Genomic DNA, 13,253 nt, shown 5'->3' on the forward strand with positions numbered 1-13,253 from the left:
GCTGCCGGGGCAAGATGTCTGCAGCTCGTCCAGGGTTCTGTCCCATGACCCTCATTCTGTGAAGGTCTGGCTCCTGAAATGTCAACCCCTCTCTGTACTTCGGACAGAGCCACGCAAGTTGCACCTTCTGCAGTTCAGGGGCAGGACCTCCCACAAAGTCTGCCTTTTCCCCCAGAAAGCACAGAGCACAGGTTGGGCTGGGAACACCTTTTATTTGGCCACATGCAGCAGGGGTTGGATAAGAGCATTGCTGTCCTTCTAGTAGGAGGAAGAGGCAGGAACGAAGTCGGGTAGGGTGGGGAGGTCCTGGGAACGGCAGTTCCAAGGGTAGGGTGGGGGCTTGGAATGCTCTCCTGGGAGCCTGGCCTATGCCTGGAGGTGGACAGGTGGTCCTTGAAAATTCTCCATCCCACTCATCCAGGGTTCACACATCCCAGCTCTCAGGGCCCAATCCTGCCCCCCACCTGCCTGGGTTACCGTGTGCAGGATTGTAGGAGGGTCTTTTGGAGAGCCCTGTCTCCAGTAACCATGTGGCTTCTGGGGTTTCATTTGAGTGAAGACCATCCAGACTTGGCCAGGACCCCACCCCACCCTGGGCCTGCCTATCTCAGACCAGGCCTGAGCCTCTGGGCCAAAGCCACCTCTCTGAGCAGGTAGGCAGAGCAAAAGAGCTCAAGAAAGGCAGAGAATGGGGCAGAGGACAGGCCAGCAGGGCCCTCCTTCCACGCCCAGATTTGTCTGAGCTACGCGTCACCTCCCAGTATCTGGACTACGTGGGGCAGCCACAGGCTTGCCAGGTGTCCTGACTATCCCTGCTCTGAGGGCCCTCAAAGAAGACAAGGAGAAAGGGTCCAGGAGGGGAAGGTAGAAACACAGATCTAGGATGACAGCAGAGCTCGGAGACCCACCCTCAGAGGAGTCTGGGGGAGGAGACTGGGGAACACCCTGCACCTCCCTAACTTCAGGGGCCCCATCATTCAGGTTGAGACCCTAGGCGGACACCTAGCTACCCATAACAGGTGAAGGCTGCACAAACTAAGAGGCTCCACAAAGAGGCAACTGGGGGACAAGGATGAACCAGGGAGCCTGGTCTCCACTTCCCCTTCCCAAGCCCAGCCTTTCTCTGACAGCAGTTTACCAGTTGGGGTTGGGTGGCTGGGGGCTCGGGGGTGTCATGGCAGCGGGGGCCCGATGGTGATGCTGCTGTTGGTGACCCTCGGGCCGTACCAGCCGGCCCAGTAGTGAGTGTCCACGCCGCCGTGCTGAAACCAGATGTAGCGGACGCCGGGCGGATAGTTGGAGAACGTGTGGGAGACCTGGGGGTGGGGGCAGGTGGAGGGAAGGAGAGAGGTCAGGAGAGTTAATCCTGAGGATGGCACTCCCTGAGCCGGTGAGGGGGCAAGGATGGGCTGAGGTCTTAGTGCTGGATCCAGAGTCAGCAGAACAGAATTCTAGTCGTAACTCTGATTTTGGGCATACCACCTCCCCTGTCTATGCCTCACTTTCCTTATCTGTAAAATGGAGCTAAATCTTGCTGGGTCCACTCCACAGGAGTATCTCAGTGCAGCTCAAAGGAACTGAAAGGAACTTTGCAAGCTGCCAAAGGATATCCAATACAGTCATCACAGCATGTATGGTTTAAGTTAAAATTAATTAAGGGTAGACAAAATGAAAAATTCAGTTCCTCAGTCACACTAGGAACTGGCTCTTGACTTCTGTAACCGGATGGTGCAGACAGACCAATTCTATCACTGCAGAAAGTTCTGTTGGAAGAGCGCTGGTCTAGATCAGGAGTTGGAAAACTGGTCTAGGGGCCCACTGCCTGTTTTTGTAAATAAAGTTTTATTGGAATACAGCCATGTCCATTTAGTAAAGCTCCTTTCATAACACATCGGCAAAGCTGAAGAGTCGAGTGGTTGTGACAGAGACAGTACAGCCCGCAGAGCTTAAACTATTTATATCTGACCTTTCAAGGAAAAGTTTGCTGAACCCTGACCTAAATAATAGTAATAACTGATACTAGTAATTAATAATAGTCAACCTTTTTGAACATGGCTTTACCAGCATCATTCCACTGATGTCTTTAGAGCTCAGAACAGCCACAGCCCAGGTGAGAAGCAGCAGAGCTGAGGTCTGAACCCAGGCCTGTCTGACTGCGGCCACAGCCTTGGGCAGTGTGCCCCCTGCCCCCTTCCCAGCTCACACACCTCCCTCCACTTGGCGTCGCTCTTCTGCTGGATTGTTGCTGGGTCTGGCTGGAAGGTCCCCAGAGGCGCATGCGCTGACGACAGGAGCTGAACACACAGCTGGTACTTGGACCCGCAGTCTGGCCTGGCTGCGAACCTGCAGGCAGAGGGAGGGCCCATTAGGGCCTTGGAGATTGGGGGCAGGGTGGGGGTGGGGCACCTGAGTGGCAGGGCCCCCCCCCAGACCCTCGCCCCAGGCACTCACCAGTCCTTGACCTCGATGTCCGGCCGTGTGGTGTCCATCAGCTCCTCCCAATACCCTTCGGCCTTGAGGTCCACCACCTGGGACTTGAGGCAGGTGCTGGGGGTAGGCGGAGGGGTGGGAGGGGCTGGGGCTCGCCACTAGGGCACTGGGGAGCTAGGACTGACCCTCCCAGAGCAGGAGAGACCCCAATGTGCAGTGACTTGATCTTCCCCCAACCCCCCACCCCCACCCCAAGACCCCTTGGATCTTACTAATAAGAAGTCACGAAGTATTTCTTGACCTGGTCATTGGGGAATTCCTTCCTCTGGTCTCCAGCGAGATCTTCCACTTTCCACTCATCGCCTCCATTCACATCCAGGCTCCAGAATTCAAATCCCTCTGGTGGAAAAGCAGAGTTCACATTAAAGGGAAGTCCCCCAGTAGTCACCTCCCAGGTGACACCTCCCACCTCCCTTGCTCCTGGCACCTCTCCCTGGATTTCAGCAGCTGCCCTCAAGCCCCATGCTGGGGAACACTGCAGACCAACAGTGCTGACTGATTTCTCCTAGGAATTCCAAGACATGTGGTGATGTGAAGGACCAGACCACTTCTGTGATGGAGAATGCTCTGATACTGGCCAGACAGAACTGGGTCGAGTCCCTAGTCTACCAATACTGGGCTCTATGACTTTAGGCAAGCTGGTTTCTCTCTCTCAGACTTGGTTTTGTCCTCTCTAAACTGAGGTCAAGAACAGGGGCTGGCAATGTTTTTCCATAAAGGGCCAAAATATTCTAGGTTTTGTGGGTTACATATTGACTCCATCAGTTTTTTTTTAATAACCCTTTAAAACCACAAAAGCTATTCTTAGCCCCTGGGCCAGATTTGGTTTATGGACCGCAGTATGCCAACTGCTGGTCAAGAACATGGCTGTTGGGCAGTCGAGTGAGACAGGCATCTGGAAGCTCTGGACAGCTTAGAGCTGTTTCATTAACATTTTGCTCCAGCATTTGGCACCATAACAGAGAAGGAGGTTCTCATCCCATCCCAGTGTCTAGCTATTGAGTTACAATATAGCAAGGGAGAAAGGGGGCACTGGATGCCTGTATAAGTCTTGTTTTACCTGCTGTTGTAATGTGCTGGAAAGAAGACTGGATATCTTATTGTTTCATAAGCAAAGGCCCCTTTATCCTCTGGGACAGTCATAGTAGGCCTGGTCCTGGAGTCTGGGAACTAGGTCAACAAAATACGGCTCTGACTTCCTGGTCTTGTGTCTTGGGCACAATTAGTTACAACTGGCCAACACTCCCTCTGCTAGTAAAGGTCACTAGGAAAATCATCTTATGATTGAAATAAGAAATGCCACTCTTGGCCTCAGTTTGCCCATCTGAAAAATGGGTGCCTAACAGTACCTACCTCTTGGGGTTCTTGTGAGAAGATGAAAGCATTAAACCCCCTAAAGTGCCTGGCTCATAGTAAGTGCTTCATGGATATTAGCTGGTATCCTGACAGTGTGTGTGCTGGGAACACACCAGCCCCACTCTGCACCCCACCTTCAGCACATGGGTTATGCAGGAGGTTCCTGCGGAGGCTGCGGAGGAAGTAGAAGATCTTCCAGTCGGCCACAGGCTGGTCCCAGTCCTCGGTGATGAAGCCCTCACGCAGGCATTTGCGCTTCCAGAGGGTCACAAGGTCGATGAGGTCACGCCAGAGGCTGCAGACCAGGCGGCATCGCAGCAGCAACTGGCGGGCAGGCACGTGAGTGAACAACTCCAGCAGGATATTCTCAGGCAGCTCGTTGATGTTGCCCACCGCCATGGCTTCTGGTCACCCTCCTGTGGGTGTTGAAAAGCTACACTACAGACCTGGCCCTCTCCCCAGGACCCAGTATTCACAGCATCCCGTGGTGGTGGAGGTCCCCTCCCAGCTCTGCCACTATCTCAGGGCAGTCACTGGGCCTCTCTGAACCTCAGTTTCCTCCTCTGTAAAATGGGGCCAGGAACAGTACTGACCTCCTGCGGAGAGTTCAAGGACCTGAGACACCGCAGGAACTCAAAGATGAGCTCTGATCTTTTTTTTTTTAAGTTGGCACCTCATAATAGCCTCTAAGGGAGGCTAAGGAGCCAGGAGAGGTAGCAGGATCTGCTCAAGGTCACACAGACAGGAGCAGAGGGGAAAGGAGCCTGAGCATACTCTGATTGTAGAGCCAGCCTTTTTTAGTAGGCCAGGCAGTCTTTAGAGTGGAAATAACAATTCGTAGGCCCTCTGATGCCCTCTCCATTCTCTCTCCTATCCTCAAAACGGAGGAGGGGGAGAATGGGGGTGAGGGTGGGAATAATTATAATTTTCTCCGACAGAGGTCCAAAGGGCTCAAGCGACTTTCTCAAGACCGCGGAGGAAATCTGCCTGGCCTGGACTAGAGAAGCGATGGTCGACGGGGAAAGGCCGTTCCTATACTCCCACCCCCAACCCCTGCGGCTGACTTCCAGCCCCAGGTGCCTCTGTGCGCCTTCGACTTCCCATCCTGCCTTGTGGCGCTCAAATGTCCTCCCAAATCGAGGCTCGGACCCCTGCGCATTGATGGCGAGCCCAGCTCGGGTTGCCGCCCTCGCCGCCGCTCGAGGCCGCGCGGCGCAGTTCTGTGGCCTGGGCCTTGTCCGCGCCGGGCCTCCTCCGGCGCACTGCAGCGGGGCCCTGAATCGCCGAGCCCACCCCGCTCGGCCCGGACCCCGGGGCTCCCCGCGCCTACTCCCGCGGGTCACCTGCGCTCGGCCGCTGCTGCGCGATCCCGCTCTGCCGCCGGGGATGAACCAGCCTCGGCCTGCCGTAGCCGGTGGATGCGGCCCCGCCCCAACCCGCAAGGCCCCGCCCCTGTCCTCTAGGCTCCGCCCCGGCCCCGCCTCCGCGGCCGGCTCTCATCTCCGAAGCGCGAGGGAGCACCCGACCTGGAACTCGCCCCCCATAGACGTAGGAAAATTACCTGGGGGGGCCGTTGCCGGGAGGAGCCTCTGTCCCCTCCCTCAGACTGGGCTGCACGCCCTGCACCCTCCGCATGACCCAGACTCTCCCTGCCCCCTCGCCGCCTCCTCCCAGCAGCCACCCCGGGAGGGGGCTGGGAGACGCCCCGAATCGGACTCCCGCCATTAAAAAAAGAAAACCCGACTCCTGACCTTTCCTGGCCTCCTGGGTCCGCTAAGGAACCGGGAGCCTCAGGCCTCCGGCCGATCGCTCGGGACTGCGGGGCGTCCGGGCGCGGGGCCAAAGGCGGGGCGGGGGCGGAGGCGGGGGCTTTTAAGAGGCGCTGCCGGCGGGGACCCGACCCAGAAGCGGGCAGCGCCAGGACTCGCCGCCGCCGCGGGACTCGGACAGCCCCGCAGCGCTCCGGCTCCTCCTCCTCTCGCGACCGCCCTCCGCAGCGATGGACGGAGACGGTGACCCAGGTAGCCGCCGCCACCGGATCCACTCGCTTAGCCCAGGAGGGGAGACCAGGGCAGGCGGGCGAGTGCTACAGAGTGGGAGCATCAGAGAGCGAGGGCGCCCCTCCAGACCTAGAGCGGCAAACTTTCACCCAAGCAAAGCCCTTGAGACAATCTCAAAAGGGCACAGTCCTCTGGTATCTTGGTATGCGGGAGGCCTGGAGAAATGACAGGCAGGGAGGGAGGACTCCTGGATCCCATTTACCCAGGAAACAGCATACCAATAATCCCATGTTCCCGCCTCGCAGCTTCCTGAGGGTCTGTCGGGCTGGGATCTGTGACCCATCTGGGATGGAAGAGGCCATAGCTCTTTTTCTTCCATCAGCTTCTTCCGTTTGCCAACTCTGGCCCGTGAGCTGCCTGAATCCTCATGGATTTCTTGGGATTACAGGCCTCTCCCCACCCCATCCCAGCCTTGCTCCTGGGATCCCTTGTCTGGAGAGACTGCCGTTCTTTTGTGGCTGGATGCCCAGTGGGGGACCAGGCCCATGGTGAGGGAGAGTAGCCCCCTGAGACTGCCCAGTCATCTTGTCTGGCACCAATCCCCCACCCCCAGAACTGCCTGCTGGGCCTGTAGGGGTTGCCTGCTGAGTCAGGGGGGAACAAGACCTGCCCACGGATTCCCCCACCCCTTCCTCATCAGGCCCATCTGAGAGTGGCCATTACCTGGGGAGGCAATGGTAAATACTGGTGCAGACTCAGGTAGCCAAGCCCCTCTCCCAGCCCTGAAAATCCTAGCTCCTTCAGCTCCTGCTCCCAATCCATGGCCCCCTTGCCACATCCTATGTAGGGCCCCAGAATGGGCTCCTGCTTCTTCCCAGGGCCCAGCTATTCCCCAGACTCCGGGGCCCAATCCAGGTGAGTGAATCAGCTTCAGAGGCAGCTTCCAGGGGCCAGGTAACTTTCCGAAGGCAACAATGTGGGGAGTTGTGTGTGCTTGAGAGGGGGTTGGGGGGTTGTAATCAGATCTGGGGCCCTGAGTGCCAGGCCTGGGGCCAGAAGAGGGGACTGGCCAAGGTGCACCTTTCGGGGGAGCATCAGGTGTCCACCAGGGCCAGGGCAGGGCAGGGGGAGGGGTGGAAAGGTGAGGACACTGGGCCCAGCTCCCCAGAGAGCTGTGGGCAGTGGGACAGGCAGGTGATGTGGCTTCAGGGCAGGCATTTTCCTCTCTGCCTTCCCACCATTGTGCAGTGTGACTTGGGAGAAGCCAGTAAGCCTCTCTGGGCCTCAGTTCCCTCCTTGCCAAAGTGGAAGGGTAAAGCCCTATATCATAAAGATGTGCTCCACCCCCCACACCACCAAAGGCCAATAATGAAGGGAACCGTGAGAGTAATATGATTCATTAAATACAACTACAGAGGACTCACAGTGTATCCTGGGCTCTGAAGAGGTAAACCCTGATTCCAATCTCAGGAGTCTGACTGGGGAGTGGGGGAAATGGATGTGAGGTGAAGAGCTGGCTGGCCAGGTCCTGGCAACACCCAGACTTGGGTCTAGGCCCTGCCTATTCCTCTCCTGGTGCCTGGCCTGTTTCCACCACCATCTTGGCTTTCCAGGGCCCAGCCCTTAGGAACTCCCCTGCCATCCAAGGTCTGAGAGCAGTGGCCTCCCCCATCACCCAGTGACTCCTCTTGTCCTCACTATCTCTCCCTCCTCCAGAGACACTGGGCATTGGGTATCTGCTTACTCAAGGCTTTGATGGCCCAGGTGCGGCCAGCCAGGATCCAGGAGACAGTCTAGCCCTGACATCTGTCCTTTCTCTTATAATTTGGAATGCTCTTACCCCCTCCTCAGAGGAGTTGAACATCAGCACTGTCTGAATGGCCTGGCACAGGGGTTACCCCCATTTTATAGATGAGGAAGCTGAGGGCCAGGGATAGGAAAAGGAGTGAAGAGACAGTCCTTCCCAAGCAAGTATTACATCTCCCTGTTTGATTTGTTTTCTTGTAACACGCCTCCCTCTGCCATCCTGAGGTCCCTGTTCTCCCTTCCCTTCAAGCCTCAGCTCCCCAAATCCCCTGCCTGAATACTAGCAGTGTGACCTCTGGCAAGTCACTCCACATCTCTCAGCCAGAGCATCTCTATCGGCAAAATCAAAATCATAACTCCTAACTCAACGAATTATTTTCTCAAAGCAGTGGTGGCCAGGGTGGCTCTGGAGACAGACTGCCTGGGTTCAAATCCAGCCTCCAACCACTCATTTGCTTATGATCCTGGGTTGTTTCACCTCTCTGTGCCTCAGTTTCCTCATCAATGAAATAGGGACAGTAACAGGGACAACCTTGTTTCAACAGTAAATAAAATTAAAATGCTGAGAACGGTGCCTAACACTCGCTAAGTACCCAACAAACATTAGCTGCTGACAGTGTGCCAGGCGGGATGCCAGACACTGGGGATGGAGCAGTGAGTTTCCCAGACCTGATTCCTGCTCTCATTCTCTCAGTCTAGTCTCGAGAAAGAAATATGTCTACAAAGCATCACACCCCTGGACAAAAGCTTGGAAAGCTGGAACTCAAGGCTGTGAGATGGCAGGATGTAATAGGGGAAGTCGAGGAGGGCTCCTCTGGGGAGGAGGCTACAGGAGCAGGGATCTGAGAGGGCGGTTGAGAGGGTTATGGGACTTCATGTGTTAATAATATCATCAGTTACTGCTATCGGCTCAGGAATAGAGTTTACTGGCCCTGCAGGGGAAACTGAGACCTCTAAGGCCGGTCTTCAGACTTGGGGCTGGTCTACGGACCTCGGACCTCGTCCCCTGGGCCTCCTCCACAGGGCCCCAGTCTCTGGTCAGAGAATCTCCGGCCCTAGCTGCGGACTGTTTGAGCGTGGGTCGGGGGCGGATGCCCAACACATCACGGTGGGTGCGTGGCGGGGGGTGAGTTTCAGCCGCTCCCCTGCCCCGCCTGCCCTCAGAGAGCGTGGGCCAGCCGGAGGAGGCAAGCCTGGAGGAGCAGCAGGAGGAGGCGTGCGCGGAGGAGGCAAGCGGCGGAGAGGAGCGGCCGGAGGAGGAAGAGGAGGAGGAGGCGGCGTACCTGGACGAGCTGCCCGAGCCGCTGCTGCTGCGTGTGCTGGCCGAGCTGCCCGCCGCGGAGCTGGTGCAGGCCTGCCGCCTAGTATGCCTGCGCTGGAAGGAGCTGGTGGACGGCGCCCCCCTGTGGCTGCTCAAGTGCCAGCAGGAGGGGCTGGTGCCCGAGGGTGGCGCGGAGGAGGAGCGCGACCACTGGCAGCAGTTCTACTTCCTGAGCAAGAGGCGGCGCAACCTGCTGCGCAACCCGTGCGGGGAAGGTGAGGGGTCACGCCCTGTTACCCTGGCCTGGGGAGCTCAGCTTCCCCTTCTGTACAGTGGGCCGGAACAAGGCCAGCCTGCTTTGAGGGGTGAATGAGATAAAGCGCTCGGCGCAGTGCCCGGCACAGAGAGCCCCAATGCGTACGGTAGTATTGTCTTCCCGTCCTGCTCCTGGGGGTCTCTTTCCCAGGTCCTTCCACCCTCAGGGAGCTGGGGCGCGACAGGTCTCACGGAGGACCCTCCTAGGACAGGGAGAGGATCCGGGGACAAATAGGAAGTGCTCACCATTCACTCCCACCACTATCTGCCCACCGCGACACCATTCAAGGACCACGTTTGCCCTCTCCTCCCCTCCCCCTACGATAGGGGCAACAGCCAGCGCTGCCACAACCTTGCAGAGACTGGGTGACCAGCGTAGGGCTGTCGTGTTCCCACAGAGGACTTGGAGGGCTGGTGCGATGTGGAGCACGGTGGAGACGGCTGGAGGGTGGAGGAGCTGCCCGGAGACTGTGGGGTGGAATTCATTCACGATGAGAGCGTCAAGAAATACTTCGCCTCCTCCTTTGAGTAAGGAGAAGGGGGATGGAATGGAAGGGGGGAGGGAGACCTCCACTGTCCACTCCGTCCTAACCCCCAATACCCTAGGTGGTGTCGCAAAGCTCAGGTCATTGACCTGCAGGCAGAGGGCTATTGGGAGGAGCTGCTGGACACCACTCAGCCGGCCATCGTGGTGAAGGACTGGTGAGCTGCCCAGGGGGAATGGGTACGGGGTTGGGGAGCAAACTGGAGATGGCTGCTCTGCTTCAGGGACCAATGCCTCGCAACTCCAGTGGATGTGGCCACGTGGGCCACGGGTTTTCAGAAGGTAGAAATCCACCTCCTCTTCTGAGTTTTAAAGGTTGGCAAGGTTGTTTTGTTTTGTTTTTTTAATATCCATCTTCAGTCCAAATAAAAAGTGTCTCTGCGGGTTAGCTTTGGTCCCAAAGTTGGGTCTGGCTCACTTGGGGTTTAGTCCTTGGATTTGGACCTTGGGCGAGTCACTTTTTCTCTCCGGTCTCGGTTTCCTTATCTGTAAAATGGGAACACTGGTAGTACCAGCCGGCAGGGTTAACTTCTGTCGAGGGCCTGTCCCATAGTACCCCCTTTGCATGGCCGAGGCCTACCCCAGGCTCTTGCTTCCTCCTTCGGGGCAGGTATTCGGGCCGCAGCGATGCCGGCTGCCTGTACGAGCTCACGGTGAAGCTGCTGTCGGAGCACGAGGACGTGCTGGCTGAGTTCAACAGCGGGCAGGTGGCAGTGCCGCGAGACAGCGAGGACGGCGGCTGGATCGAAGTGAGCTTGGGGCGAAGGGGCTGTGGGGCGGGGCCTGGGCGAAAGGGGCGGGGCTCGTGGAAACCCCGCCTACGGCTGGACCGGCTGAGAGGCGTGGTGGAAGAGACTCAGCGCTGAGAAATCGAGCCTGAGCCTCCCGCGCCTTCCCTATCCACCGCCCCCTCCCCCAGATCTCCCACACCTTCACCGACTATGGGCCTGGCGTCCGCTTCGTCCGCTTCGAGCACGGAGGACAGGACTGCGTCTACTGGAAGGGCTGGTTCGGGGCCCGGGTGACCAACAGCAGCGTGTGGGTGGAGCCCTGAGTGACCCCTCCTCTAGCCTCCCCCAGCTGCCCTGGAGGGGCAGAGCCCCGGGGGTGCATATATAGGCCTTGGTAGCATCCTCACCTTCCCGACCCCACGCACTTCTCTTCTGTCCCAAACTCCAAGCCCACCCCCCACGAAAGGGAGACAGGGTTTGTTGGCGCATATTTGCATCTAGAAGATAAGATGGGTGAGGGCCTGGGCTGAGCCCACCGCTGAATCCCCCGAACCTAGCACAGTGCCTGCCACAAAGCGGGTGCTCAATAAATATTATTTGTCCAAGGAAGGAATGAATGAACAAACGGACGAATGAACTCTCCTCCCTTTGAATTTGTCTCTGTCTCCTGAGGGCCCCTTGCCCAGCCTGGAAAAATACTTGGTGGGGCTCCAGCTGCTCTGGTTTCCCCAGGCCCTTGGGCCGGTGTGGAGCCAGCCAGGCCTGGGCCGGCCGGACAAAGGCTGGAATTGTGAGACCAAGGAGCGGGGAGCTGGGCCTGGCGCCTGCCTGACACCCAAGCTGACCAGAGGCCAGAACGGGGTGTGTGTGTGGGGCTGCCCTCCTGGCCTCTCTTGATTTCCCCTCCCCATTCTTTTCTGAAGGTAGGGTGGTGGGCAGCACCATCTCTAGGGTAGGAATTCTCCTGGGTGCAGGGATGGATGCCAGTGGCTCGAGGGTACAGAAAGGATCAGCTTGGTGTCCCTCTGCAGCTCATGCCGACTTCATGCTGTCCTCCTCGGCCTGGTATTGGATCGTACAGGAGTCATTAGCACCTGGTCTCATTGGTTAGTTTCCAAGCCCCACCCAGAGACTGACCCCTGGCACTGGTTTGAAGGGAAGGGGGGAGGGAAGGGTGTGGTGCCAGGTTCTGGGCCAAGCACTCCGTTTCTGGCCTCCCCAAAAGCTCCCAAACCCAGCCCTCCCCAGGACTCTCAACAGCTGGTCCTGGGGGTGGTCGAGGGTCTTGAAACATCTGTTCCCTCCAAAAGGCTAACCAATAAAATCTCCGTGCCCCTCTAGCTTTCCTTTGATTCTAAGCACCGATGCCACCTGCTGGACAGGTGGGAGGGACTGCAGGGCTTAAGCTGGGGCCTGCCTGCATTTGTTCATTGTTTCATTCACTCACTCACTCATTCACTCATGATTCTGGAAGTTCCAACCCCAGGTCAGGCCTAGGGCAGGGTCCTGAGGTTACAGGGGTTAAGTTAAACAGTCCTTGTCCCAGAAAGAGTCACTGGCCTGGCCACACTGAAAAGATAGGGCATCTTGGGAAGGATCTATCCAATGTCATGGGGACCCCCAGTCTAATGGTGGAGGCATGGTCCCTGCTCAGGGAAGACAAATTGCTGAGGACTCCCAGTCTGAAGTTAGGGACACAGCTTCTGTCCTCTGAGCACCCTCAGTCCTTTCTAGGGGATTTCACAGTCCAGTGGGAAAGGCATCCACACCTACCTGTGTTGCCAATCAGACCAGGGAAGTGATGCCTTGCCTGGCCCAGTTTGATGAGGAGCCATGAAGGAAGAGGGGCACCCCCAGGAGTACCCAGGCTCAAGGAAGGGAGTAATACACGAGGCGATGCTTTGGGGTGAAGGACGAGGATGGGCATGAGAGGATCCAGAGCCCACGCTGGGGCTGTGGGAAGAGGCTGGTCAGAGAGATGCAGTGGGTGTGAGAGGCAGGAGTCCAGTGGCGGGTGTCCTGCCCAGTAAGGACTGCAAGACTCTACCCTCCACAAAGACTAGCTGTCAGGGCAGGAATATGGAGGGGCATGAAAGGTGCTGCGGGTGAGGGGAGCTCCCTCCGTGGGGCATTCGGAAGAGGCCTGTAAGGAGTCTGGAACTCTGGGCTGGAGACATAGAAGTTGCAGTGTCTGTAGCCAGCAGCCAAAGCCAAGGCCCTGGTGAGAGCTGGGAACACGTGTGGAGTGAGGCAAGAGAAGGCCCAGGGAAACCTCGGCTTCTGGGGCCGTGATGGGGGAGACAGAACAGCCGGGGGCGGGGGGAGTGGGCAGGAGGGTGTAAGCTCAGCAAGGCCACCTCCGGCCAACTCCGTTCTCAGAGGGAGTAGCCGGGAGGCCAGAGGCCAGATGGTCTCCCCAGGGCACCGGGCCCACAGAGGGGGCCTGAGGGGCTCAGACAACAGGGCGATCCAGACTGTCCCTGAGTGTCACCGGAGGGATATTTGGATACACTGGTGGTGTTTAGCTTGGGAAGACAGGACCGCTTCTCGTGGGTTACCCAAGGGCTGCTGTTGTGGGGAAGGGGGCCTGCAAACTCACTGGCACAGAGTATGACCTGTCACACTGCCTCTGTAACCCAGCTGGATGTGGGGAAGGGGGCAAGGGCATGGTACCCATTTCTAGATGTGAAGAGACTGAGGATGAGAGACTTTCCTGGCATATGATACACAGAGTTACTGGAGAAGCACAA

General features: G+C 57.7%; 2 protein-coding genes across 6 annotated transcripts; one reads left to right on the forward strand and one right to left on the reverse strand.

Moving 5' to 3' along the window:
• Positions 1-192: 192 nt before the first annotated feature.
• On the reverse strand, positions 193-5,695 carry LOC105107029 (F-box only protein 44). Of its 5 annotated transcripts, none has more exons than XM_064494059.1 (6): positions 5,598-5,695; positions 3,981-4,262; positions 2,732-2,829; positions 2,452-2,547; positions 2,208-2,343; positions 193-1,316 (listed from the first exon to the last, which is right to left on the reverse strand). In XM_064494059.1, the coding sequence occupies exons 2-6, from the start codon at positions 4,243-4,245 to the stop codon at positions 1,135-1,137; spliced, it is 777 nt and encodes a 258-aa protein (XP_064350129.1). In that variant the 5' UTR covers positions 4,246-4,262; positions 5,598-5,695; the 3' UTR covers positions 193-1,134. The 5 variants fall into 5 exon arrangements, with proteins under 5 accessions (XP_064350129.1, XP_064350130.1, XP_031319917.1 ...); XM_064494060.1 differs by lacking the exon at positions 5,598-5,695 and adding an exon at positions 5,190-5,273 and having other exon boundaries at positions 2,452-2,528; XM_031464057.2 differs by lacking the exon at positions 5,598-5,695 and adding an exon at positions 5,190-5,273.
• A 38-nt stretch (positions 5,696-5,733) lies between these two features.
• FBXO2 (F-box protein 2) lies at positions 5,734-11,132 on the forward strand. The gene is made up of 6 exons (XM_031464055.2): positions 5,734-5,867; positions 8,817-9,188; positions 9,627-9,756; positions 9,835-9,930; positions 10,383-10,521; positions 10,692-11,132. The coding sequence occupies exons 1-6, from the start codon at positions 5,846-5,848 to the stop codon at positions 10,824-10,826; spliced, it is 894 nt and encodes a 297-aa protein (XP_031319915.1). The 5' UTR covers positions 5,734-5,845; the 3' UTR covers positions 10,827-11,132.
• Positions 11,133-13,253: the final 2,121 nt, after the last annotated feature.

Source organism: Camelus dromedarius, chromosome 14 (genome assembly GCF_036321535.1).
Source record: "Camelus dromedarius isolate mCamDro1 chromosome 14, mCamDro1.pat, whole genome shotgun sequence".
NCBI lineage: Eukaryota > Metazoa > Chordata > Mammalia > Artiodactyla > Camelidae > Camelus > Camelus dromedarius.

Coding starts and splice junctions, on each gene's coding strand:
- LOC105107029 (XM_064494059.1), bottom strand. CDS start 4,245: ATGGCGGTGGGCAACATCAACGAGCTGCCTGAGAATATCCTGCTGGAG. Junction 2,548..2,731: donor AGGAATTCCCCAATGACCAG/GTCAAGAAATAC, acceptor GCCTACCCCCAG/CACCTGCCTCAAGTCCCAGG. Junction 1,317..2,207: donor GCGACGCCAAGTGGAGGGAG/GTGTGTGAGCTG, acceptor CCCCACCCCCAG/GTCTCCCACACGTTCTCCAA.
- FBXO2 (XM_031464055.2), top strand. CDS start 5,846: ATGGACGGAGACGGTGACCCAG. Junction 5,868..8,816: donor GGACGGAGACGGTGACCCAG/GTAGCCGCCGCC, acceptor GCCTGCCCTCAG/AGAGCGTGGGCCAGCCGGAG. Junction 9,931..10,382: donor GCCATCGTGGTGAAGGACTG/GTGAGCTGCCCA, acceptor CCTTCGGGGCAG/GTATTCGGGCCGCAGCGATG.